The sequence below is a fragment of the Euleptes europaea genome, chromosome 6 (assembly GCF_029931775.1).
Source record: "Euleptes europaea isolate rEulEur1 chromosome 6, rEulEur1.hap1, whole genome shotgun sequence".
Classification (NCBI taxonomy): domain Eukaryota; kingdom Metazoa; phylum Chordata; class Lepidosauria; order Squamata; family Sphaerodactylidae; genus Euleptes; species Euleptes europaea.
Window position 1 is genome coordinate 38,242,690 of NC_079317.1, and position 25,926 is coordinate 38,268,615.

The window sequence follows — 25,926 nt, forward strand, 5'->3', positions numbered from 1 at the left end:
GCGCCGCCCCCAAAACCTCCCACCGGTGGCGAAGAGGGACCTGGCAACCCTATTCCCCCAGTTGGAAACAGTGCAGGAGGAATCAATTTATGAACTGACACCAACTGACATTGCTGATGAGGGTCTGAGCCAGAGGGGAGGGGCCATGGCTCAGTGGTAGAGCAACTGCTTGGCATGCAGAAGGTCCCATGTTCAGTCCCTGGCATCTCCAGTTAAAGGGACTAGGCAAGTATGAGATGTGAAAGACCTCTACCTGAGACCCTGGAGAGCTGCCGCTGGTCTCAGAAGACAATACTGACTTTGATGGACCGAGGGTCTGGTTCAGCATAAGGCAGCTTCATGTGTTCATGTGTTCAGAGTTTCTGGGGCCTTGCTGTGCTTGATCCTTTATCTATCTATCTATCTATCTATCTATCTATCTATCTATCTATCTATCTATCTATCTATCTTTTGTTTGTTTGTTTGTTTATATATCCTGCCCTCACTCCCTGGCCAAGCCCAGGCTCAGGTGGCTCACAGCATGTAATAATACAAGTTAAATGGCCAGTCCGTCCTTGCCTGCCCCTATAGACTGTTTACTTAGTTACACGTTTCTGCTTCAGAGGATCTGCTGGTAACTGGAATGGCATGGAAACTTCCCAAGTTAGGGCTATCTATCTGGTGAGCAACTCTCAAATGTTACAGCCACCATGCATTTCCTGTGGCTTCTGCACGGCAGCCATGTTTTTAAAATGGCTCTTAGGAATGTAGGGACAGTTAGGAACAGTTCAAACTTTACATTTCTTGTCCACGCAAACCATTTTGACAGCCCTCAGAAATGTGTCTGGAAACATAAATCTAAACACATGCTAATTCACAGCTAATTCAGCCAACTAGTTCATGGAGCAATTTTACGAACACTTCCCTGGGAGTAAGCTGCGACAAATAACCCTGATTAGGGTTCTGAGTAGACCTACTTAGGATGGCACTGTTATCCACTTTCATTTGAAATAGTGATGGTGGATTGGACTCCAGATGTGCAACAGTACCGTCAGAGTACAAATATCCTTATGCTTCTCAGAATTAATTAAATGTTACAGGTATGGTCCCTGACACCACATTAGAACACTGAACCAAGTAATAATGGTTTGTACAGTAAATAACTTGATCTTACTAATAATGTAGTTAAAGGTATAATAATAATAATAGGAAAGGGAAAAAATCCTCTCCGTTCTATATAAGCATAGTAATTTAGCAGCTCTGGCAACATTTTATGTGTTTGATTTATTGTGATTTACGGTGGAGTCCTAAGCAGAGTTACACCCTTCTAAGCGAGTTGGCTTCAATGGGTTAGGAAGGGTGTAAACTGTTTAGGACTGCTCTGTTAATGTCATTTGATTATATAGCTGATTAGTATGAAGACTGCCTACCTAGAGGCTAAAATTCCTTAGGAATGTGAGTTCATCAAATGGAAATATAAACTAAAATTAAAAGGAAGAAGCAGTAACCCTTTGAATACCAGTCCTGAGAGGCAGCAACAAGGGGAGGTTTTGGCTTCTATGCCCTGCTTATAGGCCTTCTTTGAACATCCAGTTGGCTATGGCATGAAAAAGGGTACCGTACTGGATGGGCCACTGGTCTAATCCAGCGCTGCTGCTCTTCAAAGAGGCTGCACTTTCTCACAACCTCTTTTCAGTACGAATTCCCAGCGGTAAGTTTCCTTCTTATTTTGATGGGGGTGCATGCAGGCCCATTGCAAGAAATCATGGGAAACTGAGTTTTCCCATGACTTTTGGGGACCGATGTGGTCATTACAGACTGTGAAAAGTAAGTCTTTTAAAAAAATTTCCTGGGGGGCATTTTTAGAGATAGAGTCACCAAATTCGCAACATAGCTTCAAGGGACTCTCCTTGCATAAATCGTAAAGTTTGGGGCAAGGGGTCCAATTTTATGGGGTCTGGAAGGGGTTACCCCCCTCCTCCATAGAGAAGTATGGTAAAGTTTACAATGATTCTCTATGGAGGAGGGGGTGATCCCTTCCAGACCCCATAAAATCAGACCCCCTGACCAATCTTCACCAATCCTCAGGGTTCATGCAAGGAGCATCCCTTGAAGCTACCCTGAAAATTTGAGAACTCTACCTCCAAAAATGCCCCCACAGGAGCTTCAGAAAAAATCCCCATAGACTATAATGGACTTGAATTTTTTTCGGTAAACCTGGAAACAAAGCCAAAATACCCCTTTACCAGTATGGGTATTCAACTTATTCTGGGTTTACCAAAAAAACCAATTTTTTTTAATATTTTTATTTTTGCACAACCCTATTGTCCCCTCCTGGCTGAGCAGATAAAGAGGTGCAGTCTGCTGGGGACAGTTTCCTGTTGAAATGAACAGGGGTTGTCATTTATTAATACGGCACATAGCCAGACACATACAAAAGAAAGAATCGTCAACAGTTGACTAAAACCCCATCGATATTAAAAGCAGAAATTCCAAATATAAAAATATAAAATACGTAAATACAAGTATAAAATACATAAAATGCTAAGAGGGCGCTACTATATACATAGGTAGTAAGACATGTCATCCCAACAATTTGTGCCTAATTTTGGACGCGGCAGCACAAAATTTAGCAGTGTCTATGGTAACCTTTGGATTTTCATCCAAGAGGAGCTTCCTTGCCCTCTCCGCCTTCAAGTTATCAGAGAGCCTGTTAGTCCTCGGCCAGATAAATTTGCCCTGGATCTCTTCAGAGTAAGGACAGCGGATGAGAATATGCTCCAAAACAGGGGTTGCATAGGGTCGAGGTTTACTGTTTTTTGGCTGGTGAACAGACAGTGAAGCATTCGCTTTCACTGTCAAGGTACAAATATTAATTAGATGAGAATTTGTGTGATGCTGCTTCTTAGTTTCTCACAGTTAAGATCATACTGCCGACTTTTAAGAAAATCTTGGCTATATTAATTTCATAAAGCTCAAAATAATTTTTTCTTTATTATCTAGTTTTAGAACACTTTTCAAAGTCATTTTAGAAAAAGTGATATGTTCACATCTTTCCACTATAGTGATTTGTGTGGTTTTTTTCCAACTAGCTCCAATAGCAGATTCCTAATCTGAAGACCTTTTCAGAAGGCTGGCTTTTGTGTGCAGTTATTGGTTACTAGTTGTAGGAATTCTCACTGACATCTTTCAAGGTTGTGCTACTATTGCAGACATCACCCTAACACCCCCTCCCAATAAAATGCTTTAGTTATCACAGATTAAATTGCTAAAAATCTAGGAATTCTCATGTCTGTTAAGACCCCAGGTTTTTACTTTAGCAAGCTTTACTGGGAGACATACCAGTTCTGATATAGTGTTTGGTGACTAGCTAAACCTCTTCCTCTTAATCGAACCTATTGTACAAAGTTCTTATGAGTATATAACATTATGAAGCTCTCTGGAATCTTCCCATAAGCCATTGGGAGTAGGCTGAAAAAGACAATCAGCTGTGGCTTTCAAAAGCTAAATTTGTCTCAAACTTTTTAAAAAAAAACTTATTGAAAATATGGGAATGTGTTCTTGCAAAATCTCTCATAACACAGTCTGCAGAGAAGTATTTTGTGTGTGTGTGAATTTATTCTTTACAGAGACAGACAATATTTAGTCATGCCCAATGAACTGTTATTTGTTTTGGCTTTCTGGTGGTCTTCTGATGATGCCAAATAATATAACAGTTCTATGATTGCAACCAGTACTAATACTTGCAGCCCTGAGTATTACATAAATTTGGTGGTAATCTACCCTAGTGCAGCTCCAAATAAAAGTTTGATTACTCTGAGCTGATTAATACTTTATTCTATTGTACTGTATGCATTGTAATTTCAGACATGTCTTTGGACTATTGGTCCATTTTGATGAAATTCAGAGTAATAGCAATAATAGCTGTGGAGGTGCATACTTAAGTTTGTTGGTATTTTTTTCCTGTGTGCTGAGACAGCAGCTCTTTGCTGGAAAGTCTGGCTGATCAAAAGAGATAAAGAAAACATTTCAAAAAGGGAATCAAACTTGCTGAGGCAGGTTGCCTGTTCAAAGGACACATTGCAGGTGATTTAACAAATAGACTCTGTAGGGACTGCCATATCACATAGCAAGTGTGACATTGCTAAGCTAGATAGACACTTGTTGATTAGAGGTAGAAGGAAACAAGACCTTGGTGTGTTATGGTTTAAGAATATGCTGGCTGATGATGGAAGAGAGTGGGAAAGCTGATGTCAAAATGGGTTTCAAGACTGATTTCAAGAAGTAAATGATAAGGCATTGGCTAATGTGTTGAGTGTGGGTCTGGGAAATGTAGATTAAAACCCTTGCTCAGCTGTAAAGTTTATTAGGTGGCTGAGGTCAAGTTATTTTCTGTCTGTCCTGCCAACCAATATTTTTTGAGGAATTAAAAGTTACTTTTTCCTTCGAAGAATCATAAGATAAATATGAGCATATATAATTTCTGTAGTATTTTCAGTATTCCATATTATTTTACTGTTATTGCCTGATTTACAGTCCTAAACAGAGTTGTACTAGAAGGGTGTATCTCTGTTTAGGATTGCATTATTATACTCACAACAACTTTGCATGGTAGATAAAGGACTCACCCAGTGAGCATCATAGCAATTTGGACCTAGGCCTCCCACACAAATCCCAGTGTTTTATAGTACAATCCTAAACTGAGCAACACTGTAATTGACTACAGTAGATGAACAAGGGTGTAACTTGGTTTAGGATTGCACTATTACTCACTGCTCCACCAATCATGGAAGTAAAAATTAGAGAAGATGATATTTAGGGCTGCCAGACTTCTCAGGGGATTGTTCCTTGGGTCAAAGTTACCTTATATATTCTGTGATCAGTCCCTTGTTTGGGTTTTTCTAGATGTGTAAAGAAGGAAAGGGATATCTGAGCCAGCCAAGAAAGACCTTTTTTGCAGGTACTTCAAGCCTAGTCTCAGGCAGAGGTGTAAGTATATGGTGCGAGCTGTGGCCCTGTGGAATCTGTCCCTGCAGAACCAGCACCAGCCCAGGATGACTATGTGATTTATTACCTGCTGACATGCATACTAACTGTTTGTTAGTTTGTATGTTTTGGTTTACATTTTTGTGTGTGCAAGCCAGAGTCTCCAGTGTCAGAGGAAATCAAGGAATAAATATTTCAGTGAATAAATAGTTTCCAAAGCCAGTACTTGAATTCTGTAGTGAAACATAAGGTCTCTTACTGAACCATGGCCAACTCATTGAACACCATAGCCTTTTAAAAAGAAAGAGTTAAGGGAGCCATCAGAGAACACATCAATCACTTTCCAAACTGAAATAATCCATAAGAACATGTATATCAGTGCTAGGAGATCAAATGTATAGAAAGTAATCTGGGGCCCTCATAGTACATGGCACATGTAAAATAATTATCTTATATTCCAAATAGTTGGGATTTAGTTCCAGAATGGGTTGATGGACCACTGCTGCCGTCTTTGCAACACATGCAAGATTAGTCCCTTATATTTTGCATTTGTGAACTGACATTCACTGGGTATATACTTATGAATGAAATTTCATCTATAACTTTACCTTACTGTGAAAATACTTCTACACTATAGAGAAAACATGGAAACTACATGCAGATTGTAGTGCATATGCATCTGTTTCACTTTGTGTTTAGTCTTTGCCCATGCCCTGGAAAACTCTGTGTGTGTGTGTGTGCACGCGCTCTCTGTCAAGTCACAGCTGACTTAGGCGACTCCGAAGGGTTTTCAAGGCAAGAGACATTCAGAAGTGGTTTGCCATTGCCTGCCTCCACATCAGGACCCTGGTATTCCTTGGAGGTCTCCCATCCAAATACTTGCCAGGTCGAGGCTGAGTGTGACTGGCCCAAGGTCACCCAGCAAGTTTCCCAGATCCTAGTCCGACACTTTAACCTCACTGAAAACCAATGGCCAGTTGCAGATATCCAGTATACATAGTATATAAATATGGACAACTATCACATATGACAACAACAGTATTCATACTTCTCCTGCTCACATTTAGTGTCCATGAAAGGAAAGACTAACACTAAAGAGGGCCTTATATCTGACACCTCATTCATGAGCCATTTGTTGTACCATTATAGCTTGACCTTTTACCATTGCATAAGCATCCTTATTGTAAGTATATGTGTGTGTGTAAAGTGCCTTCAAGTCGCAGCCGACTTATGGCGACCCCTTTTGGGGTTTTCATGGCAAGAGACTAACAGAGGTGGTTTGCCAGTGCCTTCCTCTGCACAGCAACCCTGGTATTCCTTGGTGGTCTCCCATCCAAATACTAACCAGGGCTGACCCTGCTTAACTTCTGAGATTTGATGAGATCAGGCTAGCCTGGGCCATCCAGGTCAGGGCATTGTATGTATAGCAGTGTGAAAAACTGATTTTATTTGGTAACTGGTCCACATTAAGTTGGGAGAGTACCCTGTAATCATTCAGAAATAAACAAATATGTGCACTTGTAAGCCAGAAAAATAGAATACGTTTGTCTTGTCATTCATGTAAATACTTAATGTCTTTGTGTTTGGAAAGTGCAAATCATTGCAGGCAGTATCTTGCACCTGCCGTTATATTTGCTTAAAGTGGGTTTATTTAGACATCGAGGTTACCGATTACAGCTGCCAAATTCAGCTGTGTGGCTCACTCTATAAGGTGTACTGACATAGTGTAGCCTGAATTGTACACATCATGACCTTCAGTATATTTTGGAGGTTTTGTATTATTTTATTTATTTACCTACTTCATTTATACCCTGCCCTTTCTCCCCAGTAGGGATTCAAAGGGGCTTACATTGATCTCCTCCCCTCCGTTTTATCCTCTGCTCCATTTTTTCCTCACAACAGCCCTGTGAGATAAGTTAGGCTGAGAGTGTGTGACTGGCCCAAGGTCACCCAGTAGGTTTCCATGGCAGAATGGGGATTTGAACCTGGATCTCCCAGATCCTAGTCTGACATTCTAACCACTACCCCACACTGGCTTTCTTTTAAGAATTGGAGGAGGGAAATCCAGCAACTGTCCCCAGTTATTGTATATGAGTGCTCTGGAAAGCCTGCACGTATTTCCAGTGAAAACAATTAACCTGCAATAAAACCATCCCCTTCCTAATCCATACTTCTGTGTTGGTATAAAGTAATTTAAGACTATCATTAATCATGGAGTTGTTGCATGCCTGCTGCTTCAGATGTTCAGTATCAATACCAGTGCAAAGGTTTGCCTTTGATGAAATCAGATAAAACAAGAGATAAAACGCCGTTGTTCCTATACAAAACAAACATTCCAAGTGCATTCCTGTACATTCTTTAATATAAATATATTTAGGTGTGGTGCAATATTTGAAAAAAGACTGCTTCCTGCTGGAACTGTTAGGCAAAGGGCAACACTATTAGCAAAAGACCCTCCCCCCCCAAAAAAAACCCTCTCCAATTTCTGTTCTATTGTTTAGATAGCTAAAAATTATCAGTGAACATTCAGCAGGTTTGACAATCTGAGACATAATGGGAGATTTTTTTCCTGCTTTAGAAACTTTAGGCCAAATTGTTTTGGCATGCATGTACCTAGTTTTTACTGCAAACCGAGGAAATCGAAAAGTCAAGTAGAGATTTGTGTGTGTGTGTGTGCTTTAAAAGATGGGTGTAGAACAAACTGATAATTCACTGTATGTATGTTCCTATTATTTTTAATGGATTTAACTCTTTTAAAGGATCTATGAAAATATTTGTTTACATTTTTATTTGATGCATTTGTATTTTACCTTCTCACTCAATCCGGAGTCTATAGGATAGCTAAAAATAATAAGGTCTCATCAATGTCATAAAGTATTCTAATACAAACATCACATAAAATGCCTTTCTATGGTATATAAAAGACCAGAAATGTCAAACTTAATCCCCAAAGATTTTGTGAAACAAAAGAATTTTTCACCTTCTTGTGGAGGTTAGAAAAGAGACAGTTCTACCATGGAAGCTTGGTGACTATGGGCCTGTCACCAACTCTCAGCCTGGCCTATCTCACAGGGCTGTTGTAAGAAAATATAGGAAGGGGAGAACGATGTTCTAAGCTGCCTTTGAGTACCAACTGAGGAGAAAAGTGGTATATAGATAAATACAAAAGCATAAGAACATAAGAAGAGCCTTGTTGGATCAGGCCATTGGCCATCCAGCTTCCTGTTTCACATCTGCCAAACAGTTGACCTGGCAGGCCAACAAACAGAGCATATCAGCCAAGGCCTTTCCCATGTTGTTACCTCCTAGCATTGGCATTCAAAAGATGTATGAATGTACCCCTTTTTCCTTTTTGTTTTTGATGTGGTCAGTGTGAGCTGTTTTGTTTTGCCCATTTTGGTTGCTGGTTCATTTGTTTCTTTTCTGGCATTTAGACACAACTGGCACAAAAACAGGCATTTCTGGGTCTTATGTAAGCAGTGGCGCCTCCTTAAGTTCCCTCTTTGCCTGAGCTAGTTCTGGGGTTTGCTTCAGTCTTGAATTTTCAGGTTGTTTCTGGCGGTTTGCTAGTATTTCACCAAGGTGGGAGTTTGGAACAGCAGTCGAAAGCGTACCCAGCCCAGAAAGCCAGATATTGCTACGGTCATGGTGATGCGCTATCGCTTATTTGTCCCATCGATCCAGTGTCTTTGTATTCATTGGTCAAAATATTGGAAGGTAAGGAGTTACTTTATTTCTTAGTAAGCAAATGGGTTGAATTTTGCCTGCAAGCTTTTCCTTATATCTGCCAGTACTAGATTATGCCAGGCAGAGATGTACCTAATCAAAATCCAATCCAGACATGCCCTGTTCCTTTTGCGCTGTAAATCCTAGTTTTACATTTCCTGCAACTTTCAGCAAGAGACCAAATAGGTCCGTCGCAGCCTGCAGCACAACAGAACAGTTGGGGAAGGGCTGTGGCTCAGTGGTAGAGACTCTGCCTGGCAGGCAGAAGGTCCCAGGTGCAATCCCTGGCATCTCCAGTTACAATTCACAGGTAGTAGGTGATGTAGTAGTAGGCTTTCAGGGGGCCCTGGAGCGCCACTGTCAGTCTGTGGGCAATAATGACCTTGATCGATGAAGGGTTTGATTCAGTATAAGAGCTTCATGTGAACAATCAGCAGCCCTGCAGCACAGCTGGATTGGTGATGGAAAGTGCTGGCAAGTCACAGTCAATTTATGGTGACCCCAGAGGGTTTTCAAGGCAAGAGACTAACAGAGGTGGTTTGCCACTGCCTGCCTCTGCAGAACAACCCTGGACTTCCTTGGTGGTCTCCCATCCAACTACTGATCAGGGGCAACCCTGCTTGGCTTCCAAGATCTGATGAGATCGGTCTAGCCTGGGCCATCCTGCCCCACTGTACACCTGGGAAATGCAGAACTGAGCTGATATCAGCTCAGCCCATGCAGTAAGTCAGAAGAGACCACATCCCCCGGTCCAGTATTCAAAAAGTGGCTGCTGGAACACAGCCAGGGAACAACAAAGCAGCTGGCAGGCTACACAGCAGGACCAATAGAGAACTTTTCTGTACTCTTCTGCCCACTCCCAACAAGGTATTCTAGCAGGGAGAATATCCTTCCATACCATCTTCAGGACACAGCAGGAGATGATTGTTAACTACCACAAGGCCACGTGTTACTTTTGTCTGCATCACAATATCTGTACCTGCACTCTTCTTTTGGTTTCCATTTTCACATGCTTTGTTTAAATGTTCTTTTCCCTGAGATCGTGAGGGATAGAGGAGCAATGAGGGAATAGAGTGATTCAGCAGTTATGTGCTTGACAGGGATCTTATCCAACCAAAACACTAAACCTATATTTACGCCAAATGAGATTTTCCTGATTTGTATTCCTGTGCATAACAAGCAGTTTTCCCAGTCATTGCACTAACTCAGAAACGTTCTCAGTGGGCAGTGTTTCCCTAAGAACTTGAATTGGTCCATCTAGGGATTGAAAATAAAACAGCCAATATTAAATGCCCCTGTATAGATCTATGGTGTGGCCTCATTTGGAATACTGTGTGTAGTTTTGGTTCTCCATATCTTTAAAAAGATGTCACAGAGCTGAAAAAAGTACAGAAGAACGCAACCAAGATGATTAGGAGGTTGGAGCACCTTCCCTATGAAGGTGCTGGACTAGATGAACCACTGGTCTGATCCAGCAGGGCTCTTTTTATGTTCTTATCTAGCCCAGATTTGTGTTTCATGCAGCCACCAACCAGTTGGCCTGGAGGACCAACAAACAGAGGACAAGGCTTTCCCCCTGATGTTGCCTCCTAGCACTTGGTTGAAAGGGCTGCTGCCTCTGAATATGAAAGTTCCCTCTACTCACCATGGCTAGTAACTATTGATGGACCTGTCCTTCATGAATCTAACCCCCTTTTAAAGATTTTCTCCTCACTGAAAACTGAGAAAGAAAATGCATTGAGTGAGGGGTATGATGCTCAAAATCTTGCAACAAAGACTTTTACCATATATGGAATGAGAAATGTCTGGTGTTCAAGCTGGATTCAGAAAAGGAGGAGGCACTAGAGATCATATTGCAAATGTACATTTGTTACTTGGAGCATACAAGAGAATTTCAGAAGAAAATCAGCTTGTGTGTCATAGATTATAATTTTTGACTGTGTAGATCATGAAAAGCTGTGGCTGGTTTTAAAGGAAATGAGCGTGCCACAGCATCTGATTGTTTTGATGCTCAATGTGTACTCTAGATAAGAGGCTACCGTTAGGACAGAATATGGAGAAACAGAATTATAATCTATCATAACTGTCTGGGATTCAGCCATGCTGTTTTGACAACTTCAAGTTTGCCTAACTGCCTGACCCGCTGGGTCTTGGCCTGGCTTGACCTTGAGATGCTGGATTACTCCATGCTCCACCACTTGAACTGCCAAGCCCTACCTGGGTCCACTTCCTGCCCCAACCAAAGATGCTAATATTTTCACATTTGGTAGCCGCTGGTCTGAAGGTACATGATGCATCCATCTTTCTACAGTCTAGATCTGGTCAGTTGATAGGAGGCTGGCTGGAAGCCCTATGTAAAACTACTTTGGAGAGGAAAGTGGGATATACATGTTTAAAATAAGCCTGCGTATATGGCCTAGTGCTCAAAAGCTCATCTTCTGTAGCAGTCACAGTAAATTAAGATAGGGTTTCCATCCTCCAGGTACTAGCTGGAGATCTCCTGCTATTACTCCAGATCTCCAGCCGATACAGATCAGCTCCTTTGAAGAAAAAGACCACTTTGGCAACTGGACTCTATGGCATTGAAATCCCTCTCCTCTCCAAACCCCGCTCTCCTCAGGCTCCACACCAAAAAACTTCCCACTAGTAACGCAAAGGGACCTGGCAACCCTAAATTAAGATGACACAGTTGGAGTTCTGTGATTGGTCTATCTGATGAAAAAATCTTAAAATAGCAGTTTATTTCATAGCTTTTTTTGAGCCTTGGCTGTGTGTACTTAAAACTTCATCTGCCACAAGCGCAGTATTACAGTACAGTGCATACACTGCCATTTTATTTTTGTAAGCTGAAAGAGCAGGGATGAGCAACCTCCAAACTAAAATTCAGGATGCGATGCCGATTTCTGAACCGCTAATGAATACTTTGGGCTTGCTGCAAAGTACACAGCTGAGGTCATAAGAACCATCTTCCCTCTAGGCTTTTTAAAAATGCTGAAGACTAACCATTTACAGAGTCTTGCAAACTTCACGTAGGACAAAGGACACTCGATTTTAGTTTATACTTCATGAGCGTGGGTTGTTTCAACAGAGGACAATTGTTTCCAGTTTCACTTTCTGTTGCTGGGTCACTTTCTCATCTTCCCTCCTCTTCTATTTATAGGTGTGTTGTTTACAGAAGATGCAGCCAAAAATTAGTTAGGGTTTTGTGCAAGACCGAGGGGTGGTTTAATAGCTGTGGAAGGGAGGCTCATTTCCCAGCAAGAATAACAGTCACATGGATGATGGCTCCCGACTACTACTTAATCTGACCCATATGCTGTAAATATGGCAATGACTGTCATTTTGAACAAATTAGATGGATGCTGATTATTCATTGGTTTACTGGCCAGCCTACTAGTTCCTGAGCCAAGTTCTGAGTTGGAAACTTAAAAAAAGTCTGAAAATATATTTCATCAATATTATCTTCCCTCTTAGATTGCTTCTTCTTTTATACAGTATATTGTACTGTTTTTCCCTCTTCTGGGTTTTGTTACACTCTGTGCTAAGGGCAGTTTTTCCTCTGGTAAGCATATATTAGCATGAGCATTGCTAAAAATGCCAGACTTCTTTTTCTGAGTTCCTTTCATGTGCAATGTAATCATAACAGAGCTGAAACAAATATTTGCAAATGTGCACAATTTGACACATTTTTTTCATATTTCACCACTGAATCCAAAATTAAATTGCATGTTCGACTCTTAGTGCCCTGACCTGGATAGCCCAGGCTAGCTCAATCTCATCAGATCTCAGAAGCTAAGCAGGTTGGCCCTGATCGGTATTTGGGTGGGAGACCACCAAGGAATACCAGGGTCACAACGCAGAAGCAGGCAATGGCAAACCACCTCTGTTAGTCTCTTGCCTTGAAAACCCTACGGGGTTGCCATAAGTCGCCTGTCACTTGACAGGAAAAAAAACTGTTGCTGCATTAGGACTAGTCGGCATCTCTTGGTTTGTCAAGCATTACATACAAAGTATCATAAATTGCTAACTGCTAATTGCTATTTGCAAAGTAACCATCAAATGCTATGCAATACTGATTGCCAGGGCTTGTCGGCTATCAAATCCAGGTAAAAAATGAACGCTGAATGCAAATATTATAGCCTATCATGCACAGACAATAAATATTCAACTAATGGCCATCTCAATCAAGAAATCAGGCATATCTTCAAAACAATTAAGATTAAAATTAGCGGAAGAAAAATTTGATCTACATTTGTAGGGGTGAGTTCACTTTAGGAATGAAACAGGCTCCAAAGCTATGTATCCCAGCTTCCTTAACGGATGTAAGATAGTTCCATGTCTAACCTTACTGAATATACACGTTCAAAAGCATTGCTGCAGGAGTAGTCAAACAGCAAAAGACATCAGGGGTTTGTTCAACTGTGTCCCATCAATTTCTGAGGATGCATTCCTTACATTGTAAAGTTTTGAAGCTGCCTCTTGTTCACACTGTAGAGCAGTGTTAAGGTTAGACGTTTCTGTACCAAAGAGGAGAAAAGAATATGTCAAGAGGTTTCTATATTTTGGAAAAAATGGAAAGAGTTAACTGCTTCAACCTTAACTGAAGAACAGTTAAAATGCATTATTTTGTTTCAGCATTAAGCATCTAAATGAACATCGCCATTCAATTGTGTTCTGGGCAGCCACCCAAATTCGTCTGTGCAATAGTTGATTTTGAAACATTACAGTCAATCATATCTTCCCAATTTGTTCTTCTTTCAGGCTTTAGGCACCCTTCTGGTTTCCATTTCTTGTCTGGAAGCCTTGAGTCATCCATTTTGGCAACATGTCCAACCCAAATCAGTTATTTTCTCCAAATTATATTGAAATTGGGATCTTGCTTAGTTTGTTTTTTCCTCCCCTGTCTCTCACATAATTTTCCCTTTAAGGATCAAATACAAAGCTGATTGAAGGCATGCATATAATATCCTCTTTCTGCAGTTGCTGTCAAATCCAAGCCTGTTACCCACATAGTTCTATAATTGAAAAAACGACAGAAAGTACCTTTAGGGCCCTATTTACTTGCCCCACATGAATCTGGGGTTCACAGAATTTAGATGACTCGCAGATCTCAACTAGTGAAGATGCCCAGACTATTCTGTGTGAAATGTGCAATATTAATAGCAGGAAGGAGTTTTTCGTGTTCGGAAAAATAGACGTAAGTATTCTTTAAAAAGGAATTCCACATGAACATAAGATTGTCATAAAATTGCAAGTCACAGCTACATGTTCTCATGAATTGGATCAGAGGCACCACTAGTTAAAGCTGCTGCTAATAAAACAAAGCCAGAGTAGGGTTGCCAGGTTCTCCTTTGGCCACTGGTGGGGGATGGGGGAGACTTACTAGCGGCAAATAGAGGCCAACGTCGATGCGATGACATCACTTCCAGAAATGACATCATCACATTGCTGATGATTACAGGCATGCTCTGGTATTTGGGCAAAAACTCTATGGTAGAAGCCAGTTTTTACCATAGAGTTTGTCCAAACACCACACTGTCCTTACAATCAGTGGAATTTGTGATGATGGCACTTCTGGAACTAACTTCCTGACATCATTGCATTGATGCTGGCCTCCCTCCAGTCTCTGTTTGCATTGTATTAAGATAGCCAGCTGAACAGCACTGAGGGAGGGGGCTCAGAGTGGGGAATCCCCCCGCCCAGCAGGGGAATGGCAACCCTAAGCCAGAGGGCCTTCTGGAACATTACTCCATATCACTATTCCTCAAGCTTTGCAAAGAAGTACACAAAAGTTATTTGCCTCCCCATCCCAAAAAATCTTTGTAATAGCTCTTCTGCTCACACCTGTCTACGTTAATCATTTGTGGCACAGGGAAGTCCTGCTCACAAGTTACAGTGAATGCACATGAAAGCCGTGTACAATATACACTTGATTTTTCATTATATGTGCATCGAGTAATTCACTTGTTACATTCAACATATGTACCTCTAAATGTACAATTAATGCCACACATTTATCCAGGTATTAGTCCCTGTTTAATTTGTAAAGTGATGTATGCACGTACATGCAGGATGTGTGTGTGTTTACAATAACAGGTGACTAGTGTAGTAAGCTGTGGGGAAGGTGGGGGAGAGGTATCAACCCAAGATGCTAAGTCATACCCTTGGTCTATTAAAATCAATACTGCTTACTGGATGCAACTCTCCAGGGGTAAGATCTTTCACATCACTCACTACCTGGTCCACTTAACTAGAGAATATTGGTAACAACAACAACATTATTACTGTTGTTACATTCAGAAATATACTAGGTACTTTATTTTTAAAGGATATTGGGAAGAGGGCAAACTGGGGAGGTGTCCAGTCCAAGTATCTTATTTAACCTTAACAGTTTGAAGAACCTAGATATTGCAAACATACAATTTGTTGCTCAGAAGGCCGCTTGGGGAGAAACCCCCCCCAACCCCCCCCACACCCTTGGAATCTTGGAGTTAGGATCCTTGGAGTTAGGTGGGAAAAAAGGTAGAGCTGGGTATCATCTGCATCTTGGTGACACCACAGCCCATGCCTCCTGATGTCCTCTCTCAGTGGCTTCATATAGAAATTAAACAGCATAGGGAATAAGATGGAACCCTGCAGGACCACACAGGCCAACAACCATGGGGCAGAGCAGGAATCCCCCAGCACTAACTGCTTGGTAGCATGTTACCTTGGAGTTGTGAGGATTCATACTCCAGCTCTTTTGGTTTTGTTCTTGACCAACCTTTCACCCTTAAGGATGTAGTGAGTTTTGATAACATGTAAAGCAAACAGATTATGTAACAAATTGGAAGAAATATGGGAAAGCAACCTTCGGTCCCTTTTTGATTTGGATTTTTAACATGTGAAGTATCAGTAACCAAAACCATTGCTTAGTGGTTACACTTGATTTCATTGTCACAATAGAAAAGCTTTATATTGCATTGCTTGGTATGCCTGTAATCCAGTGAACCACATGTGAATTTGTGTCCCATTGCTGGAAAGCATAGACCTCAATGCACAAGCCATTCCTTAGTTGGCAGTAGGAAAGACCTGACTACATTTGTTTTATTCAGATGTCGGACCATGGCCTATTAAAAAAACACATTTTATTTACAGTAAAAATCGTTCTGTTTGTGGTATTCATTTTCTTTCCACAGTAATTATTGCTAGCTGCATGTATGCCAAACTGGAATGCATTTCAAATTTATATAGCCATTTAACAAACTCATAAGCAAAGGGATTATTCTGAAAATGAATGTAGTTGACACTCCATGTTGCAATTAATGTCATGCTAATTCGGGGGGGGGGGCATTAAGAAACTGTAAAAGACCTGTTAGAGTTTGTCATGGGCCTTAAGGGCCAGTGTGATGTAGTGGTTAGAGTGTGGGAGTTGGGTGCAGGAGACTTGCGTTTAAATCATTGTTCAGCCTTGAAACCTCATGGGTGACCTTGTCTTTCTCTTGCACCTACCTGCTTCACCGGGTTGTTGTGAGGATAAACCTACCTCACAGGGTTGTTGTAACGATAAAATTTGAAGAACCTCACATGCCACCCTGAGCTCTTTAGAAGGAAGGGCAGGATGAAAATGTGATAGACAGAACCATATACAACTCAACCATTGCCAGTAAAGCCCTGTTAGGAGTTTATTTTCATTTATTTACAATATTTATATTCTGTCTTTCTGCCCAGTCAGGGCCACCAATGTATCTAACAATTTAAAAAAGATAATAAAATACATTCTAAATCCAATTAAAAAGAGCTAAAATACAATATAAAACAGATACGATAAGTTTGCCATACATGCATTTTTGTTTATTTGTTTATTTGACTGAAGTGTTCTGCCTTCTTTTTCTATCTCCAAGGGACCCTCAAAGCAACTAATGATAAGAACTAAGCATAATAATAAAATCATCTAACACGCTTAAGCCAAACTGAATAAATGGTCACTTGGATTGGTGGGCAATTGAGTGGAAAAAATGGCCCATCATGATGTGGGCCTTCTGGGTGTAAACCAGAAGTAACATTGGCGTGGAAGATAGAGTCCCCTTTGAGTACCAAAAAAAGGCTGTGCGTGGCTCATGGAGCCTACATAAACAAAAGAAATGAACAACTGGTGCTGTAGTTAGGAGGAGAATTAGGAGAGGATGCATCTGACCCCAGTGCCTTGGATCCAGTGATGCATGAGCAGAAACATAAACAAACTTCATGCAGTTCCACTTGTGCAAGATCTTCTGCAGCACTTAAAAAGGTAATGGTCCCCTGTGCAAGCACCGGGTCATTCCTGACCCATGGGATGATGTCACATCCCTATGTTTACTAGGCAGATTTTGTTTGCGGGGTGGTTTGCCAGTGCCTTCCCCAGTCATCTTCCCTTTACCCCCAGCAAGCTGGATACTCATTTTACCGACCTCGGAAGGATGGAAGGCTGAGTCAACCTTGAACTGGCTACCTGAAACCAACTTCCGTTGGGATCGAACTCAGGTCGTGAGCAGAGCTTGGAATGCAGTACCGCAGCTTACCACTCTGCATCACGGGGCTCTTGACTATATGTTACTCATTCAATATCTTAAGAGTCTTATTTTGAGTCTCAGATGTTTTGTGAAGAAGAAGAGTTGGTTTTTATATGCCAATTTTCTCTACCTTTTAAGGAGAATTAAACTGGCTTACAATCTACTTTTCCTCCTCTACCCACAACAGACACCTTGTGAGGTAGGTGAAGCTGACAGAGCTTGAAGAGAACTGTGACTTGCCCAAGGTCACCCAGCTGGCTTCATGTGGAGGAGTGGGGAATCAAACCAGGTTCTCCATATTAGAGTCCACCTCTCCAAACCACCACTCTTAACCACTATACCACGCTGGGTCTGGTGGTGAGCCAGGAGAGTGCTGGACTGCATGGTGCTTGCATTGCATCTGCAGAGTGGCTAGAAGTAAGCAATGTACACCAATGCCATTGTCCTAAATCCCCAAATGGTCATTACTAACTACTCTCCATGAATTGCACCTACACTATGCTACCTGCTGGAGTCTTGGCATGACAATTTATCTACCACTACCAGTTAACAGCAAGAGATCTTCCCCTGCCACACTTACCATTCACTGCCAGCAGCCAAGGGGAGCTTTCCCCTGTGCTTGCCCTACTTCTGCAAATCATATTAATCAATCAATTAATTAATTCTCATTGCTTTTCATGAAGCTTTCCTTTTGAGTAAAGGAATTAAGAACCAAGATGTCAGTCTACACACAGCTTACAATATTGATAAAAGCCCTTCCATTAGTTTTAACAAGTGAAACTTGGCAACTGTCCTTGAAAGAACATGAGAGGACTGTGAGCACTTAGCACTTACTTTTTTATATCTTACAGTACCCAGAAATTGCTTGCACAATGTCTCATGCAGTCAGAAAATGGCTGAGGGTACACTGAGAGCCAACGTGGTGTAGTGGTTAAGAGTGGTGGACTCTGATCTGGAGAACCAGGTTTGATTCTCCGCTCCTCTACATGAGCAGCAGACTCTAATCTGGTGAACTGGGTTGGTATCACCACTCCTACACATGAAGCCAACCTTAAGCTAATCACAGTTCTCTTATAGCTTTCTCAGCTTCACCTACCTCACAAGGTGTCTGTTGTGGGGAGAGGAAAGGAAGCCAGTTTGAGAATCCTTAAAGGTAGAGAAAGTCAGCATATAAAAACCAACTCTTCTTCTTCTTCGGCCAAAAAAAATGGCCGTTTTGTCCTGCGAGTATCCTTTGAATGTAGCAAATCTCTATTGTGTAAAAGCATGGCCGCCGGCCGCCTGCAGGATCAACCCACCTCCCTCCAAAACTTACCCAGGTTTTCCAGTCCCTAGCTTGTTGTGACTTAAAAGAAATAATTGTTTCAACTCTGTGAGTTATCTGGTGCGTTTAAGCATGAGGGCCAACTCCCCTTCCTTAAGACACTCCCTTCCAACACCCCTCCCACCCTGAGAGAGGGGGCAAGAGATGCGCCACTGTCGGAGCAGGAGGAGGCAAGGCAGAGGGCCGAGAGGGGTGGCAGCAGTGGACACCTAGGAGCAACAGCCTGGCCAGCAGTTGCCAGATGGCCTTCCCGGCCCTCTACCGCCTGTCCAATGACTGAAGTCCCTCTCATGTGTTCAGTTTTTTGCTCCCGGATTAGAAAAGTGTGAGACTTGAGAGGGACAAACCAACGACTCTCTAGCCATGCGTTAACAGCCTTCTATGTTTAACTCAGAGTGAGGGCTCATCACGAGATTTTCTTGACTCTTCCCCAAGGACCCTAGATATGGTTGCCAACCTCCAGGTGGGGCCTGAAGTTCTCCTGGGATTACAGCTGACTGACCAGACAACAGAAATTACTTCCCTTGAACAAAAATGGCAACTTCAGAGGGAAGACTCTATGGCATCACGTTTCTGCTGAGCTACCTCCCTTTCCCTCTAATTCTGCCCTCCCCAGGCTCTGCCCTCAAATCTCTAGGAATTGTCCAGTCCTGAATTGGCAACCCTGAACTGGCAACCCTAACCCTAGAGCTTGAGAAAATCCATGGCTGGATCCAAGCCATTCACCAGAAGCATGGAGTTTGAGAACAAGGATTGAACGTGCAATCCTGCCCCCACCCCATGCATTTAATGACGTGTGTGTGTACAGGGCTTTTGTGTGGCAGTTTTCTAAAGCTTGCTTATACGTACCTCAAAAGATCTTAAAATCTAAGATTTTGCCAAGCCCCAAATTCAATGCCTAAGGAAGCTTGTCTCAGTTCACAGTAATGTTGCTTCTGCAAAGTCACTTGTCCATACCAGGGTATCCTGGTTGTTTTTGTAGATTTTCGGTTTGCATTGTTCAACTCGCATGTGTCTTGTATTATTCCTTTGAAATAACTCTATTTCCCTTTTTTCTAGAACTCATTCACATTTTATTTTCTTTCTTTCCACAAAGACAGAGTTAGCCCATCCATGAGGTGCAGATCACCTACACTAATTCATAAATGTGCAAAGCACAGACAAGAGAGATTACAAGTTAGCACTAACAAGTTGTTGGAAATGCCTAGAGGCAAGAACTCTGAAGCCTGCTTTATGCATGCAGCAGAATGAGGTGATAATGAGATGGCAGAGGGCTGAAATGGTAGAATGGAATATACCCGCTTCAGTTTGCAGGCAAGGGATTACATTTTTCAAAGTTCCCTCACATTAATAATTCCTTGTAAGTGGGAATCTACACAGCATGTGAAGGGCAGTCCTATAACCTTTCTTCCCGATAGGCTATTGTTGTACCTGTGAAGGCTTTTGAAAGCAGAGCTGAGTCTCTGCACAGCGGAATTCTATAGTCTGGCTGCTTGAGAAATAAGTTCACACTTAGGCTGGTTACTTAGAAAAGAAATAGTTATTTATTGTGAGAGAGCTCCATACTAGATAGGAAAGGTAAAGGCCTCTAGCTAGCTATCTAAACTAAGATGGAGAGAGAATGTAGAACGCATGTCCAGCCCTCATGGTGGACAGAAGGAGAGAGAAGGGAAGTGACGAGAATGAAAGAACCCCTGAAAGTAGCATTCTGGATAACGAAGGGACAGCAGCAGGAGTGAAAAAAGGAAAGGTCAGATAGCACCTTGTCTACCCCTGTACTAACTCTCTACCGCGCTCCCTTGAGACTCCAAAGTCTGTGCTAGTATTAAGCAACATTTTACAGTCCATTCATTCCAACAGCTTTTATATGGAGGAATGTTAAAAAATATGATGTTATCCTTCTGTCTGAAATGGTACAGCTAGGGTTGCTAACCCTCCAGGTGGTGGCTGGAGATCTCCTACTATTACAACTGATCTCCAGGCAAAGGATATCAGCTCACCTGGAGAAAATGGCCACTTTGGAAGGTTATTTCTTTGTTGAATGAATGGAACAAGTATCTAATCTACAAGGACTTTGTGTGGATTAAATTAGTGCTTATCCATTGCCAGTTACGGGTCTTATCCTAGTGACCTAGTCCCAGATTGGTACAATCCTTGAAGAATTTGTTCCAGTTGGGTCCTACTGAAGGCGGCAACATTATCTCAGGGGAAGCAATTTAAGGACTACAGCAGTAGTTACATAATACATTAAAAAAACAGAACTTCACTGTTAACTGTAAGGGCTGTCTTGAAGAATTAAGAATGCCTTGAGATTAGTAGTTTAATTCTGAAAAGGAATCAGAATTATGACTTGGCTAATGTTCTTACTTACCTGTTTTACAATTTTCATTGTCTTCCTTTCTTAAATAGATTGTTTGGTTTCTACAAAGGCATACTCCCTCCAATCTTGGCTGAAACACCTAAAAGGGCAGTAAAGGTAAGCCTTTCCACTTTGTTTTTTTAAAAGCCAATCCCCACTGAAACAGTTAACTCTTGTTGTAAGGTAACTTACATTTCTACTAAAGAACCCAAACTAAAATGAAGCCTAAGAAACACTCCTGCTTCTGCCTGCATTCATCACTCGTTGCCTTTCGCTTTCTCCTATGTTGTCTTCTCTTCTACGTGGTGATTAGAAATTCCTCAGGGCATGGCACAATGCAAATGGCTTGCCAATTATGGAACTATCATCTATAAATCTGTACAATCCTTTAAAAAAATTGGTGGCAACTACTTCATCTTGTAGCAGTAAATTCATAAATTAATTATATGTATCAAATCACTATCACCATAAATAAATTCTAGCTGGAACCTACCCTTCCATTTCACCTTGTTTGTGTTGTCTGATGTCTTGTTTATTTCAGAAGGCCTTCGAAACTGGATACGTTTTGTATTTTTTGGCCATGATTTTTTTGTCTGTGTTGTTACTTGTTGCTTCTAAGTTTGATTCGTTGGTGTTGTTCTTATTTTATTAATTGTAATTATCTTTCTTCGTAAGCCACCTTGCAAAAAAAAAAAAAAAGATAGGTAGGATTAAAATGTTTTAAACAAATAAAGGGTTTACTTATATTCCAACCTGATTTTCATTGTTTTCCAAATAGCAGATTGAAAATTCTTCTGTCGTAGAACCTATTTTAGATGCACTCATAGATTGGCTTTCCAAGCTACTTATTTTTTAAAAAATGCAACTCTATCCTCAAAGAGAATTTCAGCAGGAAACATTAAATTAATGAAATAAATGACTGTTTAAAAATATTTTTTGAAAGACTCTGAGTATGGATGCAGAAAAATGTTACATAAGGACTGTAATATATCCTCAGGGCTCAGCATATGTGGTTGACCAGTTCCCAAGTAACAACCAAGCCATGTACAAGAGCTCACATTCGTCCTTGCTGTGAATATAATACAGCATATCAAAAGAGGCCCTAAAACCTGGATGTCTGGGACCTTTAATTAAATGAAAAATTAAACATGTCTTGTTCCATAGAATATTAGGTAAGTAAATGGCAGTGTCTAATCCACTTATAGAGCCTCATAGGACTAAGAGTAGATTCCATGCCCATGGAGAGCAGAATAACAGTACCCTAACACCAATATATATATCCTATGGGTATATACACACACACAATGTTAGACTTTCTAAAAGGTCCCTAGGTATGGTTGGGAGGTACCATGATATAACAGCCTTTCTTAAGTTAAGCAGATTTGTGCGTGTGGTCACACTTAGATGGAAGATTTCCTGGGAATATTTTGCAAGCCATCTTATGATGGAAGAAAGAGAGAATGTAAATGACATAAATATCAATCTAATTTTTATTAGGCATTTTATTTTAAAATATTCAAATCCAACACTATCCATAATTGGGAAAGTGGCAAAAAAATCATATTGGGAGTATATTCATTAGAACTGTTGGCTTATGTGTTGTGTCATTTGGAAGAACTTACTTGAAAGAACTTCTCCATGAACTTTGTTTCACCTTTAAATTCTGGTTTATTCACTAAGGAATTATAGATATTCCCAATTTATTAGAAGCATGTTAACTAGAGAAGGGAAAGGGATGTCTTCTGACCACCCAATTTCTCATGCTTGAAGGTAGTACTAGATGACCCTTGGATTCCCTTCCCAATTTAATACTATAAATTGAAGTTCCATTGGGGTAATTTTGCACAGCTGCATCTATACCTGCCATTCACATCTTGGAAAGCTGCAGAGAAAGGCTGCCTTGAATTATAAAACTGCTGTGCTGATAAAAGATCACTCAGATAAACAAACAAGGCAGAGTTCCTGTTGAGAAGAAAAATATAATTGAGTATTCCTTTGGTAAATCCATTTGCATGTAAAAATAAAGCCATTATAATTAAGGTAATATGTCACTTGGATGCCATGTGTCAAAGACAATTTCTCTTTGAAGACGTTAGATCCTTTGTCTGTCTGTTTGTGCCTCTTTCTGTCTCTCTCTTTTTTTCCCCTTTCTGAAAAAAAAAGCTGGTAATTCTGAAGGATGAAAAGCCAAACTTTATAGCCCTGACTTAGTCTGGACCTGAAGAAAAGACATGAACAGTGCCAGTACAATGGTTAACAGATGATCTTGTTGGGCAAATACATATTTTGCATGTGTTCCCAGACATTTTTACCTTAATGTTTTTGAGACATATGGTAAGTACTTTGTCTTTTTCCCTCTGTGAAACTTTGATTTACTTGTATCTTTGCCATATGGACAGCACTGGTTATTAGATACATTAGAGACATATCTTTTGCCATTATTTTTCCGTGGATTTTGTGAAGGGAGCTATTTTGTTTACTTTAACAAAAAAAAACCCCTCAAAACATAACAGAAAAAAGATTGCTTCAGACTCTCATGATAAAGATATGTTTGCCTCTTAAACAACATCAGCTATCGGTACAAACATAGAACAGTGTTTATGATGAACTGTTTGTACTCAGGAGCATCTAGTTTTCTGCCACTTTCTTGGTATTCATTTCTGTTTTAGTTTTCTTTTTAAAAAAAGGTTCACATCATGTGAAACAGAAATTACTGCTTACTCGTTTTTTGTTTATGGATTTAGGAAACTATTTGGTATTTTGAAGGCATTTTTTAAGAATAGAAGATTTATGTTTTTGTTTATACATGTAATATAAATTGAGGGCAATGGAAACTAAGAGATACCTGCTGTTGCATGAAAAGTTAGTAGTGGCATCGACCAGTAAAATTCTGCATGTGGTAATTTGAATGTACAATTTGAAAAACTCTCTTGATACTCATTATTCCACTTTTGCTTTGCACTACTTAAATGGTAAACCAACTTGTTCTTAAATACTTCCACTGATTTCCTTAACACTACTTCAGAACAGATGATTTAATGATTATTGTTTGAATGTATTGACCATTTCTAAGTGGCACAAATTTACAACTGTGAGTCCTATCATTTATAGAAGGAATTAACTCACGTAGTTGTACTTGACAGTCTTCTTACAGCATTTTTTTTTGTTTACAAGGTGGCTAGACATAATTCATAATATTTGTATTTCATTCATGAACAAATAAAGAGATCCAAAATCTCATCTATATATATGAAGCTGTTTGGGCCTCATTGAGTTTCTTATTCAGTATCAAAGAGAAGTATCAAAATGTACACCATTTCCACAACAGACAGAATACTGTGATTTGGGACATAGGTAATGCTGGATGTCTAGAACAGACTGTGAAAAGGGGACATTTTTTTATAGAAGGGGGAATTTTCAGTAATAGTGTGGGACAGACCTGCAGTGTTGAATACCTGCTGCATTGTTCATATGCTCATGGGACTGCAGTAGAAAGCAGGGAGAAAAATCTGGTGTGACACAACGGGCTGGGCAAAAATAGGCCACAGCTTTATTGAATTGACAGTTTCCAACCTTTGGCATGAAGAGGGCAGGGACTCAAGCACTGCTGCACCCAGGTATTTTGCTTGGTTGAATGCCCCAGCCCTTCTGCTGGATAATATGAATGACACGAGGAAAAGAAATATGCAAGTTAAAACCTGTTATCCATAACCCTTGCTTGCCCTGGAGGTACAGCTGTGAAACCATCCTAATTTCTGGACTGGTTAGGTTGCCCAAAGAAAATCCTGGGGCTTCATAAGAGTCCTCCTCCACCTGATACATTTGTATTGCAGTGAATTTGCCATTACACTCTCTCCTTAAAACATCTAAAAGTGGCTAAGCATCTGCAGTGCCGTTTAAAATGACTTTAGCATAGTTTGTGACCCGGTGGACATATTCTCAAAAGAGAATTAAATATTGGAAGAAAAAGAAAGTTTTCAAAAATTCTGTATTTATAAAGGACAAGCTGAGCAAGACACACAGACTTCCAAGGACATTGTGTGTAAAATCTGTTAAAACTAAAAATGGCTGTACAGAGTGAAAATTCTATGGTGTGTTTAAAAAGATTTCTAACAAGTATTCTTCGCTTTATATTAATCCTCAGCATCCTGGAAATGAGAGCCGCACAAAACATTACAGTTCTGAAGGTGTGAGTGGTCCTTCATGAGGGGGCCCTGACTGTTGCTTGGGGTAGCGAAAAATTCTTCTGGCTCCCTCCAGCCTACTTCAGTGTGTATCTTGAGTTCATCTAAAGGCAGTATGGTTTACAGTAAATAGACATGCTGCCCCCTGCTGAACTCTCTGATGCCTTTACCTGATGGTTTCGGTATAGTGGCCATTTTCACTTGCTATGCATGTGCATGCACACAATATTTTGTAATACCAGATTTTTAAAAATAGTACAGGATGCAAAAGAAAGGGCCAGAGAACAACGGGTTTGTAAGTACAGGGGGCAATATAAAGAAACTGTATTCCCAAACCAGTTTGAGTATGTGTGTATGATTTTCTTATCTTTGTTAGGAAAATTCTGTCTTTGGAACTAGAAATTATATATATGATAGACAGCTGGTTAATTTTTGATTAAATTTAGAAGTTTTTTTCTTTTCATTGTAAAGAAGAGAATGTAGTACTGCTATAAATTGGGCTGAGTACTGTACAGTATCTGTAAGGATGCATATTTTTGTATACTTTGTATATTTCCAATTTGTTTAAAGGTCTGAGAACCAAATGTATTAGATTCAAGTTTAAACAAATCTATCTATAAAGTTCTGATTACTTGGCAAAGTACAATCAGAACAACATTTTCTTCCATTGTCTTTTGTTAGATTAATAAAGTCAAGCGGTTTGCCACAATAAAATTTCTACTCTATTCTTTCTAGTTTTTCACCTTTGAACAATACAAGAAATTACTAGGATACATTTCACTGTCACCAGCACTGGTAAGTGAGAATCTGCAGTTTATTTTGCTTCTTTCTTATTAA

At 40.5% G+C, this 25,926-nt stretch overlaps 1 protein-coding gene across 1 annotated transcript in view; it reads left to right on the forward strand.

The window, feature by feature from the left end:
* Window positions 1-25,926, forward strand: part of SLC25A21 (solute carrier family 25 member 21) — a 188,804-nt gene that overhangs the window by 136,360 nt on the left and 26,518 nt on the right. The window contains exons 4-5 of the mRNA XM_056851857.1: window positions 20,956-21,022; window positions 25,825-25,884. Of these exons, the coding sequence (XP_056707835.1) occupies window positions 20,956-21,022; window positions 25,825-25,884 (127 nt within the window). The remainder of the gene's footprint in view (window positions 1-20,955; window positions 21,023-25,824; window positions 25,885-25,926) is intronic.